General features: G+C 49.0%; 1 protein-coding gene and 1 pseudogene across 2 annotated transcripts; one reads left to right on the top strand and one right to left on the bottom strand.

Annotated features, from left to right (window-relative positions):
- Window positions 1–6111: 6111 nt before the first annotated feature.
- The window catches only part of LOC128902432 (olfactory receptor 51E2-like), a 107676-nt pseudogene continuing 94273 nt past the window's right edge, over window positions 6112–19514 (top strand).
- LOC128913294 (olfactory receptor 52B2-like) lies at window positions 17063–19409 on the bottom strand. Of its 2 annotated transcripts, none has more exons than XM_054210565.1 (2): window positions 19381–19409; window positions 17063–18608 (listed from the first exon to the last, which is right to left on the bottom strand). In XM_054210565.1, the coding sequence occupies exon 2, from the start codon at window positions 18569–18571 to the stop codon at window positions 17621–17623; it is 951 nt and encodes a 316-aa protein (XP_054066540.1). In that variant the 5' UTR covers window positions 18572–18608; window positions 19381–19409; the 3' UTR covers window positions 17063–17620. The 2 variants fall into 2 exon arrangements, with proteins under 2 accessions (XP_054066540.1, XP_054066533.1); XM_054210558.1 differs by lacking the exon at window positions 19381–19409 and adding an exon at window positions 19034–19301.

The raw sequence follows: 19514 nt of genomic DNA, 5'->3' as shown, positions 1-19514 counted from the left end.
AGTCTAATACAAGAATCATTGTTAGTTCAGATAGAGTTATTACAGAAAAAAAAAGAAAGAAAAAAGGAAGAAATTAATATGTCTCAACAAAATAACAACAACAACGACAACAACAACAACAGAATCATAGAATGGTTTGGGTGGGAAGGGACCTTAAAGAACATCCAGTGTCACCCCCTGCCCTGGGCAGGGACACCTCCCACCAGCCCAGCTTGCTCCAAGCCCCGGCCAACCTGACCTTGAACCCCTCCAGGGATGGGGCAGCCACAGCTTCTCTGGGCAACCTGGGCCAGGGGCTCACCGCCCTCACAGCCAAGAATTTCTGCCCGAGATCTCAGCTCAATCTCCCCTCTTCCAGTCTGAAGCCATTAGCCTTTGTCCTATCATTACATGCCCTTGTAAAAAGTCTCTCCTCAGCTTTCTTGTAGGCCCCCTTCAGATAATGGAAAGCTGCTATAATAATAATAATTAAAAAAAAAATTATGTCTGTTATACACACACTTCCCAGTTTCTGCCTCTTCCCTGGGGTCATGCTCACTCTTTCACTGCTCCTCTGGGTCCTAAGGCTGATGACTTCAGTTCGCTGGTGGTGGTAGATGTTACAGCGTCATCAAAATTGGGAGTCCTTCACAGGGAGGAGTATGATACTGATGTTCATGGCTCCTTCTTCCTCACTCTAGGGTCCACTTTGTGTCTCTTTTATGTTTGATAACATGATTTTACACCTTGCTTTCGCTTCATTGGTCTGCAAGTCCATGATACATGCAGATTTCCTAAATATTGTGCATTTTATGCATGTTAGATACTTGTTCTTTACTCTGTCACCCCAAAACCATTTTTGTCCAGCTCCAAGCCTGCATTTCTTTAAATGACCTTCCCAAGTTGTTTATAGCCACGAGGTCTCCAGTGCCAGCCTGTGCCCTATCTCTTATCACCTCATGCCGGCACTCCTCTATGCCACATCCTCTGTCCCCACTTCTCAAGGCCCCTGCCATCCTGCCAGACCCGTATTTCTCAGCACTATGCCATTACGCTGGAGTCATAAATATTTCATCCAGTGCAGAATAGCTACTTTTTACTACCGTCTGCTTAAAACTGAAACTCTGGTTGCACCACACAACAGTAAGCAAAAAAGCCATAGCCATAGTCGGAATAAAAATTGCCATTACTGCTAAATCTGGTAAAAACAAAGCTCCAGGCAGGTCATAGAATCATAGAATGGTCGAGGTTGGAAGGACCTTTCAGATCATCGAGTCCGACCATCAACCCAACACTGACAAACCCACCACTACCCCACGTCCCTCAGCACCACGTCTGCCCGGCTTGTAAATGCCTCCAGGGATGGCGACTCCACCACTGCCCTGGGCAGCCTGGTCCAAGGCTTGATAACCCTTTCTGTGAAAAAATTTTTCCTAATATCCATCCTAAACCTCTCCTGGCACAACTTGAGGCCATTTCCTCTTCTCCTAAGGTCAGGACAAGTCCAGAAAGAGCAAACCTGGCATGCCTCAGTCCTGAGACCTTGCAAACTCGGTACAAAGCCCGTGGACAACAGTGTCCATACCATGGTATTGGGCTACCGGTTCAGTGTGCAGGACCTATGTCACAGCTGCCTGGACACGCAGGCGCTGAGGATATCTTGAATGGGACCCAGGACCAAGGGGGGACAACCAAGCTGAGCCCTGGATCGTCACCAACTGCTGGGTTCTAGGACACCCCATGCAGATGGGGACCCCTGAGAGAGACCCACCACCACACAAGGAGATGGCTCCACAGAGGCACCCTTGTTTAACCATCTCACGCTGGAGCTGCATCTCTTGGAGTCCTTCAGAAGTGAACTAGTGTTTGTCTACAAGAAGAGCAGAGTTAAGCCCAAGGTCCCTGAGAGAACATCTGATGTTTTCCTCCTTTCCCTGAAAAAATTGCTTAAAACGCACTTTAAAAGTGAGTGTAAGCAGGGGATTTCTTTATGCGTATAGAAGGAAATGAAAAACAGGTGATATATTTTACATTGGACAGATATTGTTGCTTCAGACTTCTCGTTTCAAATACTTGATTGTTCCATCCATCAAAATTTTTGTTGTCTAAAAAAGTTTAGGATTTTGAAGGTGGTTGTTAAAACTGAAATCGGAGATTATACGACACAACTCTTGGATCGCTCTCATCTTGTAACAGGGAAGGAAAAGTTTTCTCGGCCCCTGCACCCAGGGCAGCTTGGTGACTGGTCCAGGTGAACGTTGCTGGCATTGCTTGAGGAGAATAAGCAATACAGGTCTGTATAGGTGGGTAACACGGAGGAGAAAAGGAGTTATCTTTGCTGTTCAAAAGGATGCTGGGCACTCGGGTGCCTCAGGGTGAGGAGGTGATGGTAGAGAGACGTCAGACACAGGTAGAGAGACTTCAAAACCAAATTTGTTCTGCTACTGCTCTGCAACAAAAAAATCCAATTATTTATTTTACTGGGTAACACAGTCACATGCTCTGCTTGCTGGAAGGTTAGGAGGAGAAACTGCCTCCTTTTGACAAAGTACTTTAATATCTCTGAATGAAGACGCTATACATACAGAAGTAAGTTACGTGTGAGCCAAGAAAGAAGAGAAAAATGAGAACAGAAAGTAAGGAAGGAGTAAAAAGGAAAAAAAAAGGGAAACGATAGTGAGAGATATGTGAATGAAGAGAGAGACACAAAGTCATCTTTCTTAATCTTAATCATCTCCCACCTGACAATGAAATGTCTCAAAAGCCTCAGGGACTTCCCAAGGAGGTTACAGTCGTTTTGTCTCAGACCCATGGTAAGGGCAGAACCTCTTTGGGAGCCTCAAAACAGGATGGAAATTGGCCTCTGAACACACGGGCTCGGAAAATAAACCCGCATGCACAGAGAAGCACTGGGGAAAGGCAGGGTGAAGGCAGCTCAGAAGAGAAGGTGAAGAAAACTGCTAAGCTCATCTAACTGCTAAATTCAATATTTTGACGCTTCTGCAGTACATTTGTGTCAGCGTGAGGATGTTCAGCCTGGAGAAAAGGAGGCTGAGGGGAGACCTTCTCGCTCTCTACAGCTCCTTGAAAGAAGGGGGTAGCCAGGGAGGGTCGATCTCTTCTCCCAAGGAACAGGCCATGGGACAAGAGGAAACAGCCTCAAGTTGTGCCCAGGGGAGGTTTAGGATGGATATTAGGAAAAATGTCTTCATGAAAAGGGTCGTCAAGCATTGGACCAGGCTGCCCAGGGCAGTGGTGGAGTCGCCATCCCTGGAGGGATTTAAAAGCCGGGCAGACGTGGTGCTGAGGGACGTGGGTTAGTGGTGGTTTGGGCAGTGTTGGGTTGATGGTTGGACTCAATGATCTTAAAGGACCATTCCAACCTAAGCAATTCCATGATTCTATGATTCTATGTTACCTGGATACGCACTGAGGAATGGCAGGGGGTTTGCTCCTGCGTCTTGGCCCAGTGCTTGCTTTGTGTATCGTACCAACTAACCCTGGAGCAAGCTTCCCCGCTGCACGGGAATATGTTGTAGCACTGAAGTGAAATTAAATTGGCCAAGTGAGATTTTTAGTCCCCCATATTCATCCCTGAACACCAGCAATGAAGTACGTGACTCCTCGTTTTGTCCCTGTGCGTGTCTCTGTGTCTCTCTCTCTTCTGACACTGCTCTCAGCTCTGCTGCATTTCCTCTGCTCAGAGGCAGCTTTCGCCCCCAAACCTTCATGTTCCTCCGTATTCACCCCCAAAGCATTGTATATTTGAGCTGTAGCATGTCAGCACTGCCTCAGTGGTCACATGTGGGTGGCGGATGACCATTGCTCCTGTCTCTGTGTCCTCTCCGAGAGGACATTGCAGCGGTTCTGCTTCCCCCTCAGACTGGCCGTGGGAGTGCGGATCTCCCCAGGGAAGGCTGCTGGGACCTGAGCAGGGAGGGTATGGGACCAATTCTCCATTCCCCATATGGGGCCAATTTCTCCATTCCCCTCATAGCGTCCCAACTCCCATTATCATTTTACTAGTGATGACAGAGGTCGCATCCCTGCCTGCTCACTATAATATATGTTTATGGACCCATTGCTAATTTGTATAATCACCTTTTAAACTCCCTGATGCCATCCTCCTTCATAACCGATCGTGAAAACAAGTTCCAGAAACTTCTCTGTAAAAGAAGTATTTTCCTCTGTGTCAAACTCTTTTCCCACTAGTTTCAAGTAGTTTTAGTGTTGGTGAGGGACCGCGGTGCATTCAGCCTGATATTTCATAGTCTCATACGTCTTCTGCCAAGGCCACACTGGCAGCAGTCTTTCACTGCCACACGAGCAGAAAAAGTGACCTTTTGCCCGAAAAACTGCCAAGGCAATATCAGTGCAAAGCTACTTTGTGCATGATTACACAATATTGCAATTATTAGGCTACGTGAGCACGGAGATCCATGAAAACCTCACGGACACCCTTCCAGAGGAGCAGGAACGTGCGTTTGTCTCATCTCCACCAGCACTGATGTCAGCACCCAGGGCGAGGGGGACATCGCTGCTGCCGACGGTCCCTTGGGTCTCGTCTGACGGAGTCATTGGTGCCTTGAACAGCTAGCGGAAAAGTGGGTGATTTTGATTGAGAAAGGGAAGCATATGGTCAGCAAGAAGCTGGAGCTAGTGCCCAAGCACAGGAGAAACGCAGTTGGCCAGAGCGTGTGAAGTGTCTCCTGGCATCCAGCCTGCGCTGACGGGGCGCGGTGGCTGGTGTGCTGTTTTCAGCTGCTGTTGTGATCTCTGTCTATTTGACAGCAAATAGTTGAGGGAATGGGGAAGAAACCAAGCAGCCGGAGTCGGAGGTGCCGGCCCCTGCCCCACCATGTGCCCGGGATCACCGGTAAGAGCGCCAGAGCACGGGACATCCCCATTACCTGTGTCCCTTTTGAGGTGAAGGAACCAGAAGTGATCGAGGTCTGAGTGAACGCCAGGTTCGTGCAGCAGAATACGGACTGTTCCCTGGCATTGATTCCTCTCCTAACCCCTATTAGCATTCAGTTTGGGTTTTTTCCTTTTAAATCCTTCTGAGCGCTAACTGTGGAGCTGCTGAGCAGGGGGTGAAATGAAAACCCTGGTCCTGCTTCGCGGGCTGCCGTTGTGCTCCCCACGCTTCACGGGCACCGAGGGAGCGAGCTCAGGCTGCAACTCGGGTAAGAGACCCAGGGCTGGAGCCTTGTGCCAATACATTGGGAACAGGCACTGGATAATGCAAAATGACGACTAAAAATATGCTCCTGGTTTTAATTGATCTATCCAACCTTTCTGCCTTCAGCAGCTAAAACGTCTCATCTCTCCCCTGCTGCCTCAAAGCATCCCCTCCTTTCAGAAACCTGCTTCCCGCAACCTGTTTCCCAACCACAGCCGCGAATCCGCCGTCTCTTAAGACAGTTTTTACCTGCTCAGCATAAAATCAGAACCTGGTGTCTGGTATGAATTATTCAAATTTATATTGCTACGTCTCGTTACGCTTCACTGCTGTTTAAAAGATATTGAGAATAGAAATCTTGGGTGCCTGCCAAGTATTTCAGAAATTCTCCGTGGATAAAATGAACACGCAGGGTTTCTGTGGTGTCTCAGGGTGGATGCACCGTGTATTTACAAACGCACGGCTCTCCTGCCAGCTGTTTCTCCAAGAGGCTGTCGTGAAACACGGGCAATCGGTGTAAAAGCTCAGGGGATGTTCCCTGGCTGCGTTCAGGCGAGTGAAGAGCGTGTGATACAGTGGCACCTGGAGACGCGGATCCTTGAAACCAAGGCAGGGGACCGCGCGTTGTGTGGGAGGAGGCGGGAGAGCGGAGCCGCCGCTGGCATGAAACCGCGTCTCTGCCAGCAGCGGGACTGGAAGCAGCCAGGGCAGAGTCGAGACAACTTGGCAGCCCTGACAAATTCATCACGTAAAGAGGCTCCTGCTCATTTCTGGAGTGGAAAAAAAATGTATCAATGACACAAGGGTGTCTCAGCTCCATAAAGCAGAAATCCTGAAATGCCACGGGTGTGCGTGAGGTTGGCATAAATGGCTTTGCTTCACCCAGTACGTTTGATTAGTCGTTATTTATCTGGGGAACAGCTGCAAACTTTCCTCCCTTTTCCTTAGCGATGTCTATAATAACAGTAGCGTTGCGTGTTGATATTTATCGCAGGTCACTGGACGCTTTTAAGATCCAGCTGGACAGGGTGCTGGGCCGTCTTGTCCAGACCGTGCTTGTTCCTAGAAAGGTTGGACCAGGTGATCTCTGAGGTCCCTTCCAACCCGGGATTCTGGGATTCTATGATTCTATGAAGTTATTGGCCTCATAGGTATGCAGTATTTATTCTTGCCGTAGCAAAGTGCAATGTTTACATCTTTAATGGTGTATTTCTGTACCATCAAACTCTCATTTGAGTAAGAGTTTGTACTGCAGAGCTCCTAGAGAGCCAGAGTGCATAACATAACTCTGTTCACTTAGATTTGGCAGATTTATGATATTGGGTCATTTCTAGTTCATGCTTTTTTCTTTGGTTCACCGATTACAGGTTTACGTTGCCTTTTTGTGCTTCAGCTCATCATGTCATGTTGCAGCAGAAGCAATCCCTCCCGTTCCTCTCATGCTGTTCACCCCGACAGGCGTCTCGGGGCTGGGGGCTGCCCACCTCCTGCTCTCCATTCCCTTCGCTTGCTTTTCCACTGCATCACTTGTGGGGAACTTCACAGTCCTCTTTCTTTGTCATCAGGACCGATCCGAGCCTCCATGAGCCCATGTACCGTTTCCTCTCCATGCTGGCCACCACTGATTTGGGTTTGTCTCTACACCACCAACTGTGATGAGTCTGGTCAACAACAAGGTTTTGGAACCTGTTTTGATCAGGGTTACTTCGTTCTTTCCTTCTCCTTCATGGAGTCCTCGGTGCTTCTGGCCATGGCCTTTGATCACCATGTGGCCATCTGCTACCTGCTGAGATAGACTCCTCCATCCTCACCAGTGCCAGGACAGGCAGGACTGGGCTGGCTGCTCTGTGCAGACATCTCTTAGGAGTGTTGCCATCGCCTGCTGTCCGATCAGACAGACGTGCAGACATCACATTCAGTAACTGGTATGGCTTTGCTGTAGCCAATCTCTTTCTGACATTCGACGTCATCCTCATCTTTGTGTCATATAGACTGAGTGCTAGGGCCCTTCTGAGCACCGCACCCCAGAGGGAGCACCTCAGGCTTTGAGCAACTGCCTGTCCTGTATCCTGGCAGTCCTGATCTTGTACATCCCCATGGCTGGTCTGTCCATCATTCACCGGTATGGCCAGCATGCTTCCCCTCTCATTCACATCTTCACGGCCAAAGTCTACCTGCCAGTACTTCCCATGCTGAACCCCAACATCTATAGCATAAAAACTAAACAGGGCCATCCTCAGGGTCCTTTTGACAAGAAGGATCTTCTCCCCATGGCACTGTGGGACCTGAGAGATGTCCCTGGCAGAGATCACTGCTCTGGGAAACACTCACTTAACGTAATGATCCCAATGTCAGTTCATCATTTGGAAAGTGCTTTTGCTTTGCATCACGCGGGGCATTGACTCGATGAAGGTATTAACAGTTATTGCTGATATCCATATGTTAAAACCAACTCTTCAGAAATCGTAGCGTGTGGAGTGGGTCACAGCCGCCACTCGGGGCTGTCCCCCTCCCTCTGATGAGGGGCAGCCAGGACTTTGCTCAGGCCCAGAGATATTAGCTGCCCGTTACAGCATTTTACAGCCCACAGTTTCTTGTAGTTATCCCTCTCCTCTGACTCCTTCACGTGTTTTTCACTCTGAGTGCCTGAGTCATGCTCTGTTCCGTCTAACGGCTGTGCAATCAGTCACAATCCAATTTCAGTGACGGTGCAATAGTCATGGATAATTATTTGATATCTGTCTTGCTGTTTCACTGCATATGAAGTTTCATCTATTCCAGATGATTTTGATAAGAGGACCAGAACGAAAACGGAAATTTAAATAATCTCAACCCTCTCTGTTTTACAGCTGATTCTGTTCATGAAATCCGTAATTTGCAATATATCCTCTTACTTGCTTGGTATCGTACAGTGATACATACACCTCCTGCGGCATCTCATGATGACCCATGCGGTTTATTGTTCTTTTTCTTCCCTCATTTCTTTCTCCTCTCCTCTCCTTAGATTTGAAGCCCTTGGCAGCAGGGATTTTCTTTTCATTCTACACCTCTAACATTTTATTAAAATATCTGATCTATGCTTCAACATATAGCAATGGTACAGATAATAAATACCACCGCTACCAATTAATTCTCTTCCTGGGCTACATGACTGCGATGCTAAATAACAACAAAAATATTAAATAACAGCAAGAATATTAAATAACAACAAAAAAAATTACACTTTCAATTACAAAATTTCAGATAAATAAATATCAGTACTGGATTTGTGTGCTACTTCGATGATATGTCTATATCTTAATTTATATGGATCAGCTGTGTGTTATCCAATGAATGAAATAATTATTTAATGTCTGTGATTCAAAGACAGCTCTGTCACTTGGGAAAACACAGTTCTTAGTTCTTTAGCCTGCTGAGAGGGCTGGAAAGAGAAACAAGTGTTGGAAACTCCTGAGAGCACTGGCAAGCAGGGACACCTCCCACCAGCCCAGCTTGCTCCAAGCCCCGGCCAACCTGGCCTTGAACCCCTCCAGGGATGGGGCAGCCACAGCTTCTCTGGGCAACCTGGGCCAGGGGCTCACCGCCCTCACAGCCAAGAATTTCTGCCCCAGATCTCGGCTCAGTCTCCCCTCTTGCAGTGGAAACCCCTTCCCCCTCGTCCCATGGCTCCCCTCCCTCATCCAGAGTCCCTCCCCAGCTTTGCTGGAGCCCCTTGAGGGACTGGAAGGGGCTCCAAGGTACGTTTTTCTTTCTGATGTTCGGGACACAGCTTTTACAGATGACTGAGACGATGGGCCTGGTGTCATCTGTTACCTCAGCTCTAACATTTCCCCTAAAGACTCTGCACTCCACACAAACTATTTTGTGTCACAGAGATCTTTTAGGAAGACTCTGGATGAAACACCTTCAGGGACAGTGTTCACCACCATCTGTGCTCACTTGCTCCAGCAGAGAGTTACAGTCGCGGTTATAAAACACACCTTGTTCTACCTTAAAAGGTAAATCCTAAAGCCATTTTGCCAGATTTGCCAACAGGCAACATTAAAATATCATCTTACGTTGGGCACCAGCTCTTTGGTGCAAGAAGTGAGCAGACCTGCTCTGTTTAATACACAAGGACTCAAAGCACAAAGGGAATCTGCATGCTGGACAATGCTCCTGAGCGTGGCTTGCTCTAATTCTCCATTCTGCCCACGGTGATGGTGGTTCAGGGCTGCGTAAAGCACTTTCTGTATCACCCCTCCAGCTTGCAGCTCATCTCAGATTTAAGGCTGCCTTGATTTTCTTGTGCAGTCCCTGATCACGCTTCATCGCTCCCTTGCCCGGTTGGTGGCAACTCGGCAGGGAGCTCACTCGTGCCTGCAGATACAGATTTGTATTTCTTCTTTCCTTGAAATAGCTGCAGCCTCACCAGGACAAGGAACATCCCATCTGGCTTTGAGACCCTGCTGGGACTCAGAGGGTCATAGAATCATGGAATGACAGAATGATAGCGGTTGGAAGGGACCTCTGGAGATCATCCCGTCCAACCCCCTGCCACAAAGGGTCACCCAGAGCAGGTGGCACAGGAACGCGTCCAGGTGGGTTTGGAATGTCTCCAGAGACGGAGACTCCACCACCTCTCTGGGCAGCCTGTGCCAGGGCTCTGCCACCCTCACAGGAAAGAAGTTCCTCCTCATGTTTGGGTGGAACTTCCTATGCTCAAGTTTGTGCCTGTTACCTCTTGTCCTGTGGCTGGGCACCACTGAAAAGAGTGGTGGTCCCGTTTTCCCAGCCTGTGTTCTTCGGCACAGGCCAGAGACAGAAACCATCGTCCTGGGTGGGCCACGGGGAGGGGAAGGCCAGTGCGTTGCTGCTGCGTGGTGCTGTGTGCCCTGGCTTGCGTTTGAGAAGGAGAAACACCTGATGGCTGCTCCTCCTTCACTTATTAAAACCACACTGGAATGGCAATACGACATTTTGAATACGTGGATTTTTCATTACGCTTTATTGAAAAATTATTCACTCAGGTAAAATCACGAGGGGCAAAGCATTGCTGCCAGCTGGAAACGCTTTCACCATCGTGTGTGCCCTGATTGCAATCCCCCGGTCTTATCCTTCAGCCATATTGTCTTTTTCCATCAATACTTATTTTTTTTAATAGTTCTACCTCATTATGTTAGACATTTTTAGCCGTTTCAGAAAACACATTCCCCAAGGAAAGCCTTTATACTGATTAACAGTATCTTTTCAGCACAGCATTTTAAAGCAAAATGAACTCCCTGCATCTCTGGGAAGAATTGAAAACAAGATCTTAAACCTCATCTCCTCCTTGTCTGTTTGCACTTTCGTTCAAGTCTCCAACCCTGTTTCACTCATCCCAAGCTCGGAGGAATCTGGTAAAGAAAAGACGCACATCCCTTCCTTCCCTGACAGTCTTTAACTGCAACGAATGTGAAACACACACGACTCCTTCCTGAGCATCAGTCAACATGCTTTATCCTCGATGCCAACCGAAGCAAGTGCCAAGCACACTGCTGGACAAAAGTCCCTGAGGAAGACCCTGGGGTCATCAGGAATCCATGGGCAGGAGGCTGGTGGCCAGACCAGTCAGGCTGCATAAACTAGAGGAGGTAGTGTTTGTTGTAGCTATAAAAATATCATTAAAATGCGTAGCTACTGTGAGTTTGTAGCTGCAAATATGTCAGACAAATATAATTTGTGGTGAGAGGCGCTGTCTTTTATTAGATGAACTTACAGTCAGAAAAACTATAAAAATCTTTCAAACTCACAAGCTGTTCTTCCAGTCTGAAAGGTAGCAATCTTCACAGCTAAATATAGCTTAAGAAGAACAACTCTGAGATTTATGGAACGTATCTCACATTTCTGTTTAATGCCCCTTTTTAGCATCCAGTGGAATCAGGAGTTTGCATTTTTATGGTGTTTTGCTGGCTGACTTGAAATCCAGCTCTGAGATAAGGTGAGGTTTCCTATCTTTTCACATGTTTGCTCAGGACCACTGCCTTCGGGGCTGTGGGGTAGACCGGCACCCGCCACCACTGCTGGGGACCTCTGGGCAGCAGCGGGGTTCTCCATGCTTGTGCACACATGTGAGAGGCTTCAGAGCGCTGCCCTGTGGTCCCCTGCCATGTCCCAGGAGCCGGCCAAGGAGTCCTCCCAGGGTGCCACACCACGTCCTCCACAATACTCCCAGCTCCTACCCACTAAAGTTTTTTCTTTTCATCCTTGCTGGTAAGAGGGACTTTTTACAAGGGCACGTAGTGATAGGATGAGGGGGAAGGGTTTTCCACTGCAAGAGGGGAGATTGAGCTGAGATCTTGGGCAGAAATTCTTGGCTGTGAGGGCGGTGAGCCCCTGGCCCAGGTTGCCCAGAGAAGCTGTGGCTGCCCCATCCCTGGAGGGGTTCAAGGCCAGGTTGGCCAGGGCTTGGAGCAAGCTGGGCTGGTGGGAGGTGTCCCTGCTAGACATGGGGGGGGAACGAGATGCTAGACAAGGGGTTGGAACTAGATGATCTTTAAGGTCCCTTCCGACCTAAACCTTCCTGTGATTCTACGATTCTGTGAGGGGCTGTTGATAGAGACCAGCACTGGGATCACAACCTCGGGGATGGATGCGCGTTGCAGGTGCAAGAGGGATGCTGTGCCTTTAATAACCATCCCCAAGGCAGGAGCTGTAGGAGAAACCTTCAGTGCAGCAGCTACCTAAATCGGCAACCACCCACCCCGAGAGGCTGGCTCAGCACGGCGTCCCAGTGAGCAGAGCATGCAGTGGGACGTGACCCTGCAGCCCCTTTGGTGTCTGTCACTCACGCGTGACCGGGCTCCTTCTCCACCCTGAACACGCTGGGTTTGCAGTGGTGACACGGACAGGAACACTGCAGCGGACGTCCCTGCTTGTCAGCCACTGGAGCTGGAGGTTTTCTTTCTGCTTTGAACAGAAGATGATTACCTGCTGAAACGCAATGGCAGAAACGTTCCTCCCTCCCTGGGCAGGTTCTGCCTCATCGTCTCTCCACACCCCGACATGCACAAAAAGGAGCAGGTCCACCTGCCTTGCTTCCCTGAGCATCAGCAAAGGACAGCAGGGATGAGTGGGGCATGGGGAAGTCTCCAGTGGTGCAGGACCCTTCCACCCCCCTGGGGACATGCGCAGCACCGGGTTCTCCACCTTCCCTCTTCCCAGTGCAGGCTGCAAAAGGACCGGCAGGCAGACGCGGGGATGGCTGTGGCCAGGCTGATGCTCCCAGCATCAGCTACGGCCATGGCATGGCAGACGCGACTGGGGAAGAGTGGCTGGAGGAAAAGGCTGTGGGACCAGCTTGGAGGCCTCTCTGGGGCGACGGGTACTGTCCTCAGAGTGCGGCCAGCCCACCGCAGGTAGGAAGGGAGCAGCAGACCCAGCCACTCATCTCAGCATTGTTCCTCTCTGCTTGTATTTAGATTTAAAGGTTGCTTTGGTCTTAACTCGGGAAGCTAAACTCCAGCATTTAGCTACTGGCCACACATCGCTGGTTTCCCCAAAAGCCAGGAGTAGGGAGGCTGGAGACACCCAACCCAGGGGATGGGGGGAGCAGGGTGGGGGGAGCTCGGGCATCCATCCAAAGCATCCGTCCTCCTGACACACAGGCAGGAGCGGTTTGCTGGCTATGAGCCGTAGCTGTACCTGTTGGTTTATATCCGTGGCTCTAAAAGTGGAACCTGGCCCCTGTGGTGGTGAGTCAAGGTCCAGCAGAAGGGCTCTGTCTGTAAATACCATAAAGAACAGAATTTTATCTGGTGATTCGAGTACTGCTTTTCCATATGTGTATATAAAAGGCTTGGAAGATCTGAAGTCTGCACTCCTTGGATTTATTAGTGTTGTTGACACGGATAACATGGAAGGTTTGTGCCAGGAAGATGCGTAAGTCTATAACGATGTTTGCTCCTCCATTTAAACAGGGCCAGCGCCCGGCTTGCCTTGCCACACCCCCCCTTCAGCTGGACCAAACTTGTGAACCACTGGCAGCCTGTTGTAAAGTGAATTTGTCCATCTCTGTCTTTTGCAATCGATGAGATTAAAAAGATATTAAGCACTGAAGTTAAAACGGGTGAAGGCAGTTCTAGACTGAACCAAGCACAGGGGCGTTTCACTGCTTGGGCGACGTTAAAGGTGATCTGCAGTTTAAAGCGGCAAGTATCAGCTGAGACCCCCAGCTGAGTAAACCACAACAGGGTTGCAGAGCTACACAGTAAATCCTCCCTCAGGAGTCCACACACCTCCCATGTAAAATGCATTTTAGGGATTTTTAGTGCTACGTGAAGGTCATGACAAGCAGAAGGCTTTGATTCTGCTGCACTGGCCACAGCAGACACCCACCCTTTCAGTATTTCTAAGCGTTGATAAGATCCCCCCTCAGTCGTCTTTTTTCCAGACTGAAGAGACCCAAGTCCCTCAGCCTTTCTTCCTAAGAGAGCTGTTCCAGTCCCCTCATCATCTTGGTAGCCCTTTGCTGTCCCCTCTCCAGCAGTTCCCTGTCTCTCTTGAACTGGGGAGCCCAGAACTGGACCCAGTACTCCAGATGCGGCCCCCCCAGGGCCAAGCAGAGGGGGAGGATGACCTCCCTCCACCTGCTGGCCACACTCTTCTTGATGCCCCCCAAGATGTCATTGGCCTCCTTGGCCACAAGGGCACATTGCTGGCTCATGGTCATCCTGTTGCCCGCCAGGACTCCAAGGTCTCTTTCCACAGAGTTGCTCTCCAGCAGGTCAGCCCCCAGCTCAAGTATCAGCCTTAAGTATCATTAAGGCAAGCAATTTCACATCGCTGCTGTTCAGACACCCTGGGGAGGGAGGGAGGAAAGAGCAGAAGGCTGGAATAAGGTGGAGAAAAAAAAAAAAGTCTTTAAAATTGGAAAAGAGGCAAAGTCTGTATGGGCAAACCTCCCAGCTGCCAGCAACTCACCGGTTAGGGAGCCCCTGAGATGTTCATACTCTTGCGTTTAGACTCTAGGGGAAAATTTACTTACAATCCCTAGAAAATTAATACATAAACAAATGATCAAATAGTGGTTTTTTGGCAAATAACAAGACAAGCAGAAACTTTTAAGAATTTGTCAAATACAAAACATATCAATCAGATCATTTCTCTTGTGTGGAAAGGGAGCAGAGTTTGTACACAGGGGAAAAGAATCTCTCTTAATTTTTGAGATTAATTAGCATGCATATTGCATACTATTTTCATAAATGAGCCAGGCAATATTGGTGAGCGTGAACCATTATGGGGAAGTTTCAAATCCCATTTCTTGTGCTACTACAAAGAAAGATGAAGTGCGAATCTGCAGGAGGAGCATCCTGGACTTTGCATTAGCCTGTTTAGCAGAGTATAGAAATTACTTATTAAATCCGCAGCTTCTCCAGAAAAAAGAAAGATTAGTGGCCTGGGTAGTTTTGAAAAATTGAAGGAATGGTCTGAAAAACACCCCACAAATAAATAAAATTCACATTCAGGATGGGAAAAAACATGGGCAGGCAGCAGAAAAGACTGGAGAAGTGACACTGGTGTTTGTAAGCTGAGGAGCAGCCACCAGTGATGTGATACTGGGAGGAGGGATATTGTGCTGGGACGCATCCAGAGCATCCAGACCATCAGCCTGTGAGGCACGTGCAATTGTGCTGCGAGAGACGGGGTCTGGTCACCGACCAATTTGGCCTCCTGAGCCTTTCCATTTTCACTTTTTCACGGATTGTAAGATAAACTTAGCTCTGAGTATAGAATCATAGAATGGTCCAGGTAGGAAGGGACCTTTCAGATCATCAAGTCCAACCATCAACCCAACACTGACAAACCCACCACTAACCCATGTCCCTCAGCACCACGTCTGCCCGGCTTTTAAATCCCTCCAGGGATGGCGACTCCACCACTGCCCTGGGCAGCCTCTTCCAATGCTTGACAACCCTTTCCATGAAGACATTTTTCCTCATATCCATCCTAAACCTCCCCTGGCACAACTTGAGGCCGTTTGCTCTTGTCCCATGGCCTGTTCCTTGGGAGAAGAGACCGACCCCCCCTGGCTACCCCCTCCTTTCAGGGAGTTGCAGAGAGCGAGAAGGTCTCCCCTCAGCCTCCTTTTCTCCAGGCTGAACACCCCCAGCTCCCTCAGCCGCTCCTCTTGTATTGGAGCATTTCAACTCCACTTCAGGTGTAAACTGCGTGATTTGGTGAAAACTGCAGCAGCCGGCTGTATTAATTGTGTGAGTGCTGCTAGAAGTGGTAGGTGTTTTATGAACGGTTATCTGTGTGCCTGTCTCTCTGGAAGGATGGATATCACACTTCTGATAGAAGGGCTTTCAAAACTGATTGACAATCGAGCCTGGCGGGAAACAGGGTTTTTGTTCCATGGGAAATTCCAGAAAAGAAAAAAAAAAAAAAAATCACTTTACTATACGTCATAGAGGGGGTCCCAACCGAAGTGGGGGAGGCATTGCCACGAGAGGGTTGCTAGCTGTGGCTTACGCTGATCACAGCTCTGGAAGAGGAGGCTGTAAGTGGGCATCGAAGCTATCTGGGACGGCTGCGATAGTCGGATTGTAAATAGAAATGGTTGTGGGTTGATAAGCTCACTGAAATCAGAATGGTTCGAGGATTATGAAATGTGAGGTTGCTTAGAAAGTAGATCACACAGAGTTCAAATATACAGCTGAGTCATAACAGTCAGTTGTTATTATTATAACGATAATTAGCACAAATAAAAACAGTGCTTGAGGACGGAGTGTGCTGTTGCCACAGATGGCCTTGGGTCTGAATAGATTTATCCAACAGATTTGGTTTTAGAGTTCGTCTTAATTAGTGCTTTTATTCTAGAGGAGGGCTGTCTGGCCAGGAAGGAGATCTGTGGAAAAGGGCCTGGGGTGCTGGTGGGTACAAGTTACCTCAACATCACCAGGAGACCTTGCAGCCAAGGTGGCCGGTGGTGGGTCTTTGGGGGTGCTGGGGCACACAGGCTGTGCAGGGCAATGATTTCCCCCCTAGTTCTGCACTGGTGAGACTGTGTCTGGGCACTGGGTTTAGTCTGGGTCTCCCGGTAGGGCAGACAGTGACAGGCTGGAGATAATGGAGCCCGGGCTGTGTTGGTTTTACTACCAAGCTGTCCACTTTGACTCTCATCTCAACTAGATGTATTTCATCCGCACCTTCTCCACCATTGTATCTGTTCTGCTCACAGCCATAGCTTTTGACCTCTTTGTCATGATCTGCAGCCCCTGAGGCATACATCCCTCCTGACAAATTCCGTGGCACCAAGACTGGTATGGGGTTGACCATCCGGGCGGTACTTCTGGTGTTCCTGACTGCCTTTCTCCTGAAGATGCTGTAATATCACTGGGTAAATGGTCTTGCGCACTCTTTCTTGTCTACACCAGGATAGCATCAGCGTGTCCTGTTATACGTCATGACCCTTAAGACTGTCTTGAGTGTTGCGTCCAAGGAGGAACAGTCAACAGCTTTGAACACTTGCACCTCACATATCTGTGCTGTCCTAATATTCGACACCCCAGTGACTGGTCTGTCTATGATTCACAAGTTTGGGAAAAAATGCTTCTCCCATTGCTCACACCCTCATGGCCGACACCTGCTTTGCTGGTCCCACCATGACGAACATGATTGTGCACAGTGTGAAAACCAAGCAGACCTGTACCCGGACCACCAGAAAGCTGTAAGAAGCCAGATGTGACTCCACAGTCACGGTGTGAGCTGCATTGGAACGGGAGGCTCCGACCGTGGTTGCACAGGTTGGGGGGTAAAGCCTTGCAGGTGGCGGTGGAGTCACACAGCTAGAAAGACAATGACAATTAGGTTAAAAGTTTAAGGGCAAACTCATCAGCCGGTGCCAACCTGAGTAACTGCTCAGACTTGGGCAATAAAATTCCAGTTGAAAGGTGCGCCACTTTTATGGTCAGATGTGGCTTCTTGCATTGCACAGAACAAGATGTTATTAATTAGAAAAAATACATATAAGTCTGAGTAATCTGACTGCATAAATATTTTAACCAAATGTAATTTTCTCTATGGATTTTTCTCTTACAATAATGTCTAATGGAGAATGGTGTTCTGTCCACTTTCTTTGGTAAAAAGAAAAAGGAAGGAATAAATACTTCAATAAAGTTTAAAATGTTGCAGCAATGTACTGGACATATCCGTCAATATTATGCTGGGAATATCAGCAATTTGTATCAGTTAATTAGTGAACACAGCAATCACAAGGATTGGAAAGGGCTTATCAGTAAGAACAGTTATTCTCAGTGGGTCCAAAGGAGAGTTAAAGATTAACCAGAAAAAGCAAATGCGGGTTATCACGACATAGGCAGTTTTAAGGATGGGGTCTGTGGGCCTGCAGAGGAGCTGACAAGTCCTCGAGGTGGGATTTCTGCCGGATGAATCATCTCAGACAGACCACATATTCCTTTTCACAAATTAGCATCCCTGTCACCGCGCTTGCCCAGTCCCAAAGAGCGCTTGGGACACCTTTTCTCGAATGAGTTTGTTCTTCATGGTGTAGACGATGGGGTTTAGCGCGGGTGGCAGGAGCACATAGACATTGGCCAACAGGATGTGAACATGATGGGGGACGTTGTGGCCAAACCGATGGGTGAAAAATGAGAAGAATGCTGGGGTGTAGAACATCAATATAACGCAGGCATGAGAGCTGCAGGTGCCAACTGCCTTGCGCTGGGCATCCTTGGACGAGAGCCTGAAGACAGCCCGGAGAATAAGGATGTACGATACCCCGATGAGCACAATGTCCACGCCTGGGGACAGAAGGGTGGTGGCAAAGCCATACCAGATGTTAATGGAGATGTCGGCACAGGCCAGCCGGGCGATGCCCATGTGCTCACAGTAGGTGTGTGGCATGGTGCTGTGTCCACAGTACGGCAGCCTCTGGAGGAGGAATATTGTTGGGAACATCACACAAAAGCTCCTGGCTATTGCAGCCAGCCCTATCTTGGCTATCATCACGTGCGTGAACACTGTGGCATATCGCAGGGGGTTGCAGATGGCCACGTACCTGTCGAACGCCATGGCCAGCAGAATGGTCGACTCTGCAATGAAGCTGAGGTGTGTGAAGAACATCTGGGTAAGGCAGGCGTGGAAAGACATCTCCTTGGAAAGGGACCAGAATATGCTCAGGGCTTTGGGCACTGTGGAGGAGGATAATACGAGATCTGCCACCGCTAACATGGCCAGGAAGAGGTACATTGGCTCGTGGAGGCTTCGCTCCGTCGCAATGACAAACAGGAGGATGAAGTTGCCCAGGAGCGCCACGACGTACATCAGGCAGAAAGGGATGGAGAGCCAGGCGTGCAGGTCCTCCAGGCCTGCCATGCCCAGCAGAAGGAAGGAGGCAGGCTGCAAGCTGGTTTGATTGAGGGCTGCCATGGCGGGATGATATCGGAATTAGTTTGGGCTCCTCTCCCTGTAAGTGAAAATAGGGGGAGAAGTGGGGAGCACAGCTCATAATAAAGGAAAATCCACCTGAGTTTCCCTACAGCACTTTATGTCTCTGGATCCCAAAGTGTTTTAAAAAATCACTCCCCTCCCCTCATGCCCTCACTGGGGGAGCGTGCTTGAGATGCTGACTCCAAATCAAGTAACAAATCAAATGAAAAAGTGTATTTTGTAGACTCAGATATTGAAATCCAGCAAAGGGATTTACAAAAGTTCGCAAGTTGGCGGAAATCTTGGCAAAGGACTCGTGGATCCAGCCCCTCCAGCTCCCACTGCAGTTATTTCTTGTGCTTTTGCTCTGTAGCACCCAAAAGCAGATGAGGCAGGTGACAAGTTGGGACTGACCCACACTAATTTTATACAATTTGCTGTTTCTTCCCGTCCCCACCTCACCTCTCTCCTGACTCATTCCCACCACGTTTTGCGTGACGGCAGACCAGGATCCCTGCAGGGCGGGGAAGGCTCGCACAGCACCGGGGGCATCAGGGCTGTTACTGACGGCTCCAAGCGCGTCAGCGTGAGAGGATGATCCCCAACCTCTGCAGGACAAAGCACCCCGCAGAGAGCGCGATCTCAGGGAACGGCCGTGTGCCGGGTAGGCAGAACAGCCGCTGGAATTTAAAGCAAAGTCAGAAGCAACTGTTTAAAGCACTGAGAAGGGGATTGCCAGAGAAATAACAAAGCCATCCATGAGGGCAGCATCAGCCAAACTAGTCGAAATGTGAAGAAGACCCACGAACCCTTCTCAGCCGACGGGTGGCCAGGGCTAGGTCTGCAGCGCCTTTGACTAGCAATAACCTGGTGACGATAGCAGAAGGCTTTCCTGATAGACTTTTGCTTCTTTGAATGCACATCCCGGTCTTCTTATGGGGAA

This window comes from Rissa tridactyla, chromosome 1 (genome assembly GCF_028500815.1).
Source record: "Rissa tridactyla isolate bRisTri1 chromosome 1, bRisTri1.patW.cur.20221130, whole genome shotgun sequence".
Taxonomy (NCBI): domain Eukaryota; kingdom Metazoa; phylum Chordata; class Aves; order Charadriiformes; family Laridae; genus Rissa; species Rissa tridactyla.
The sequence above is the reverse complement of the archived record's forward strand: the minus strand, read 5'-3'. Positions and strand labels throughout refer to the sequence as shown.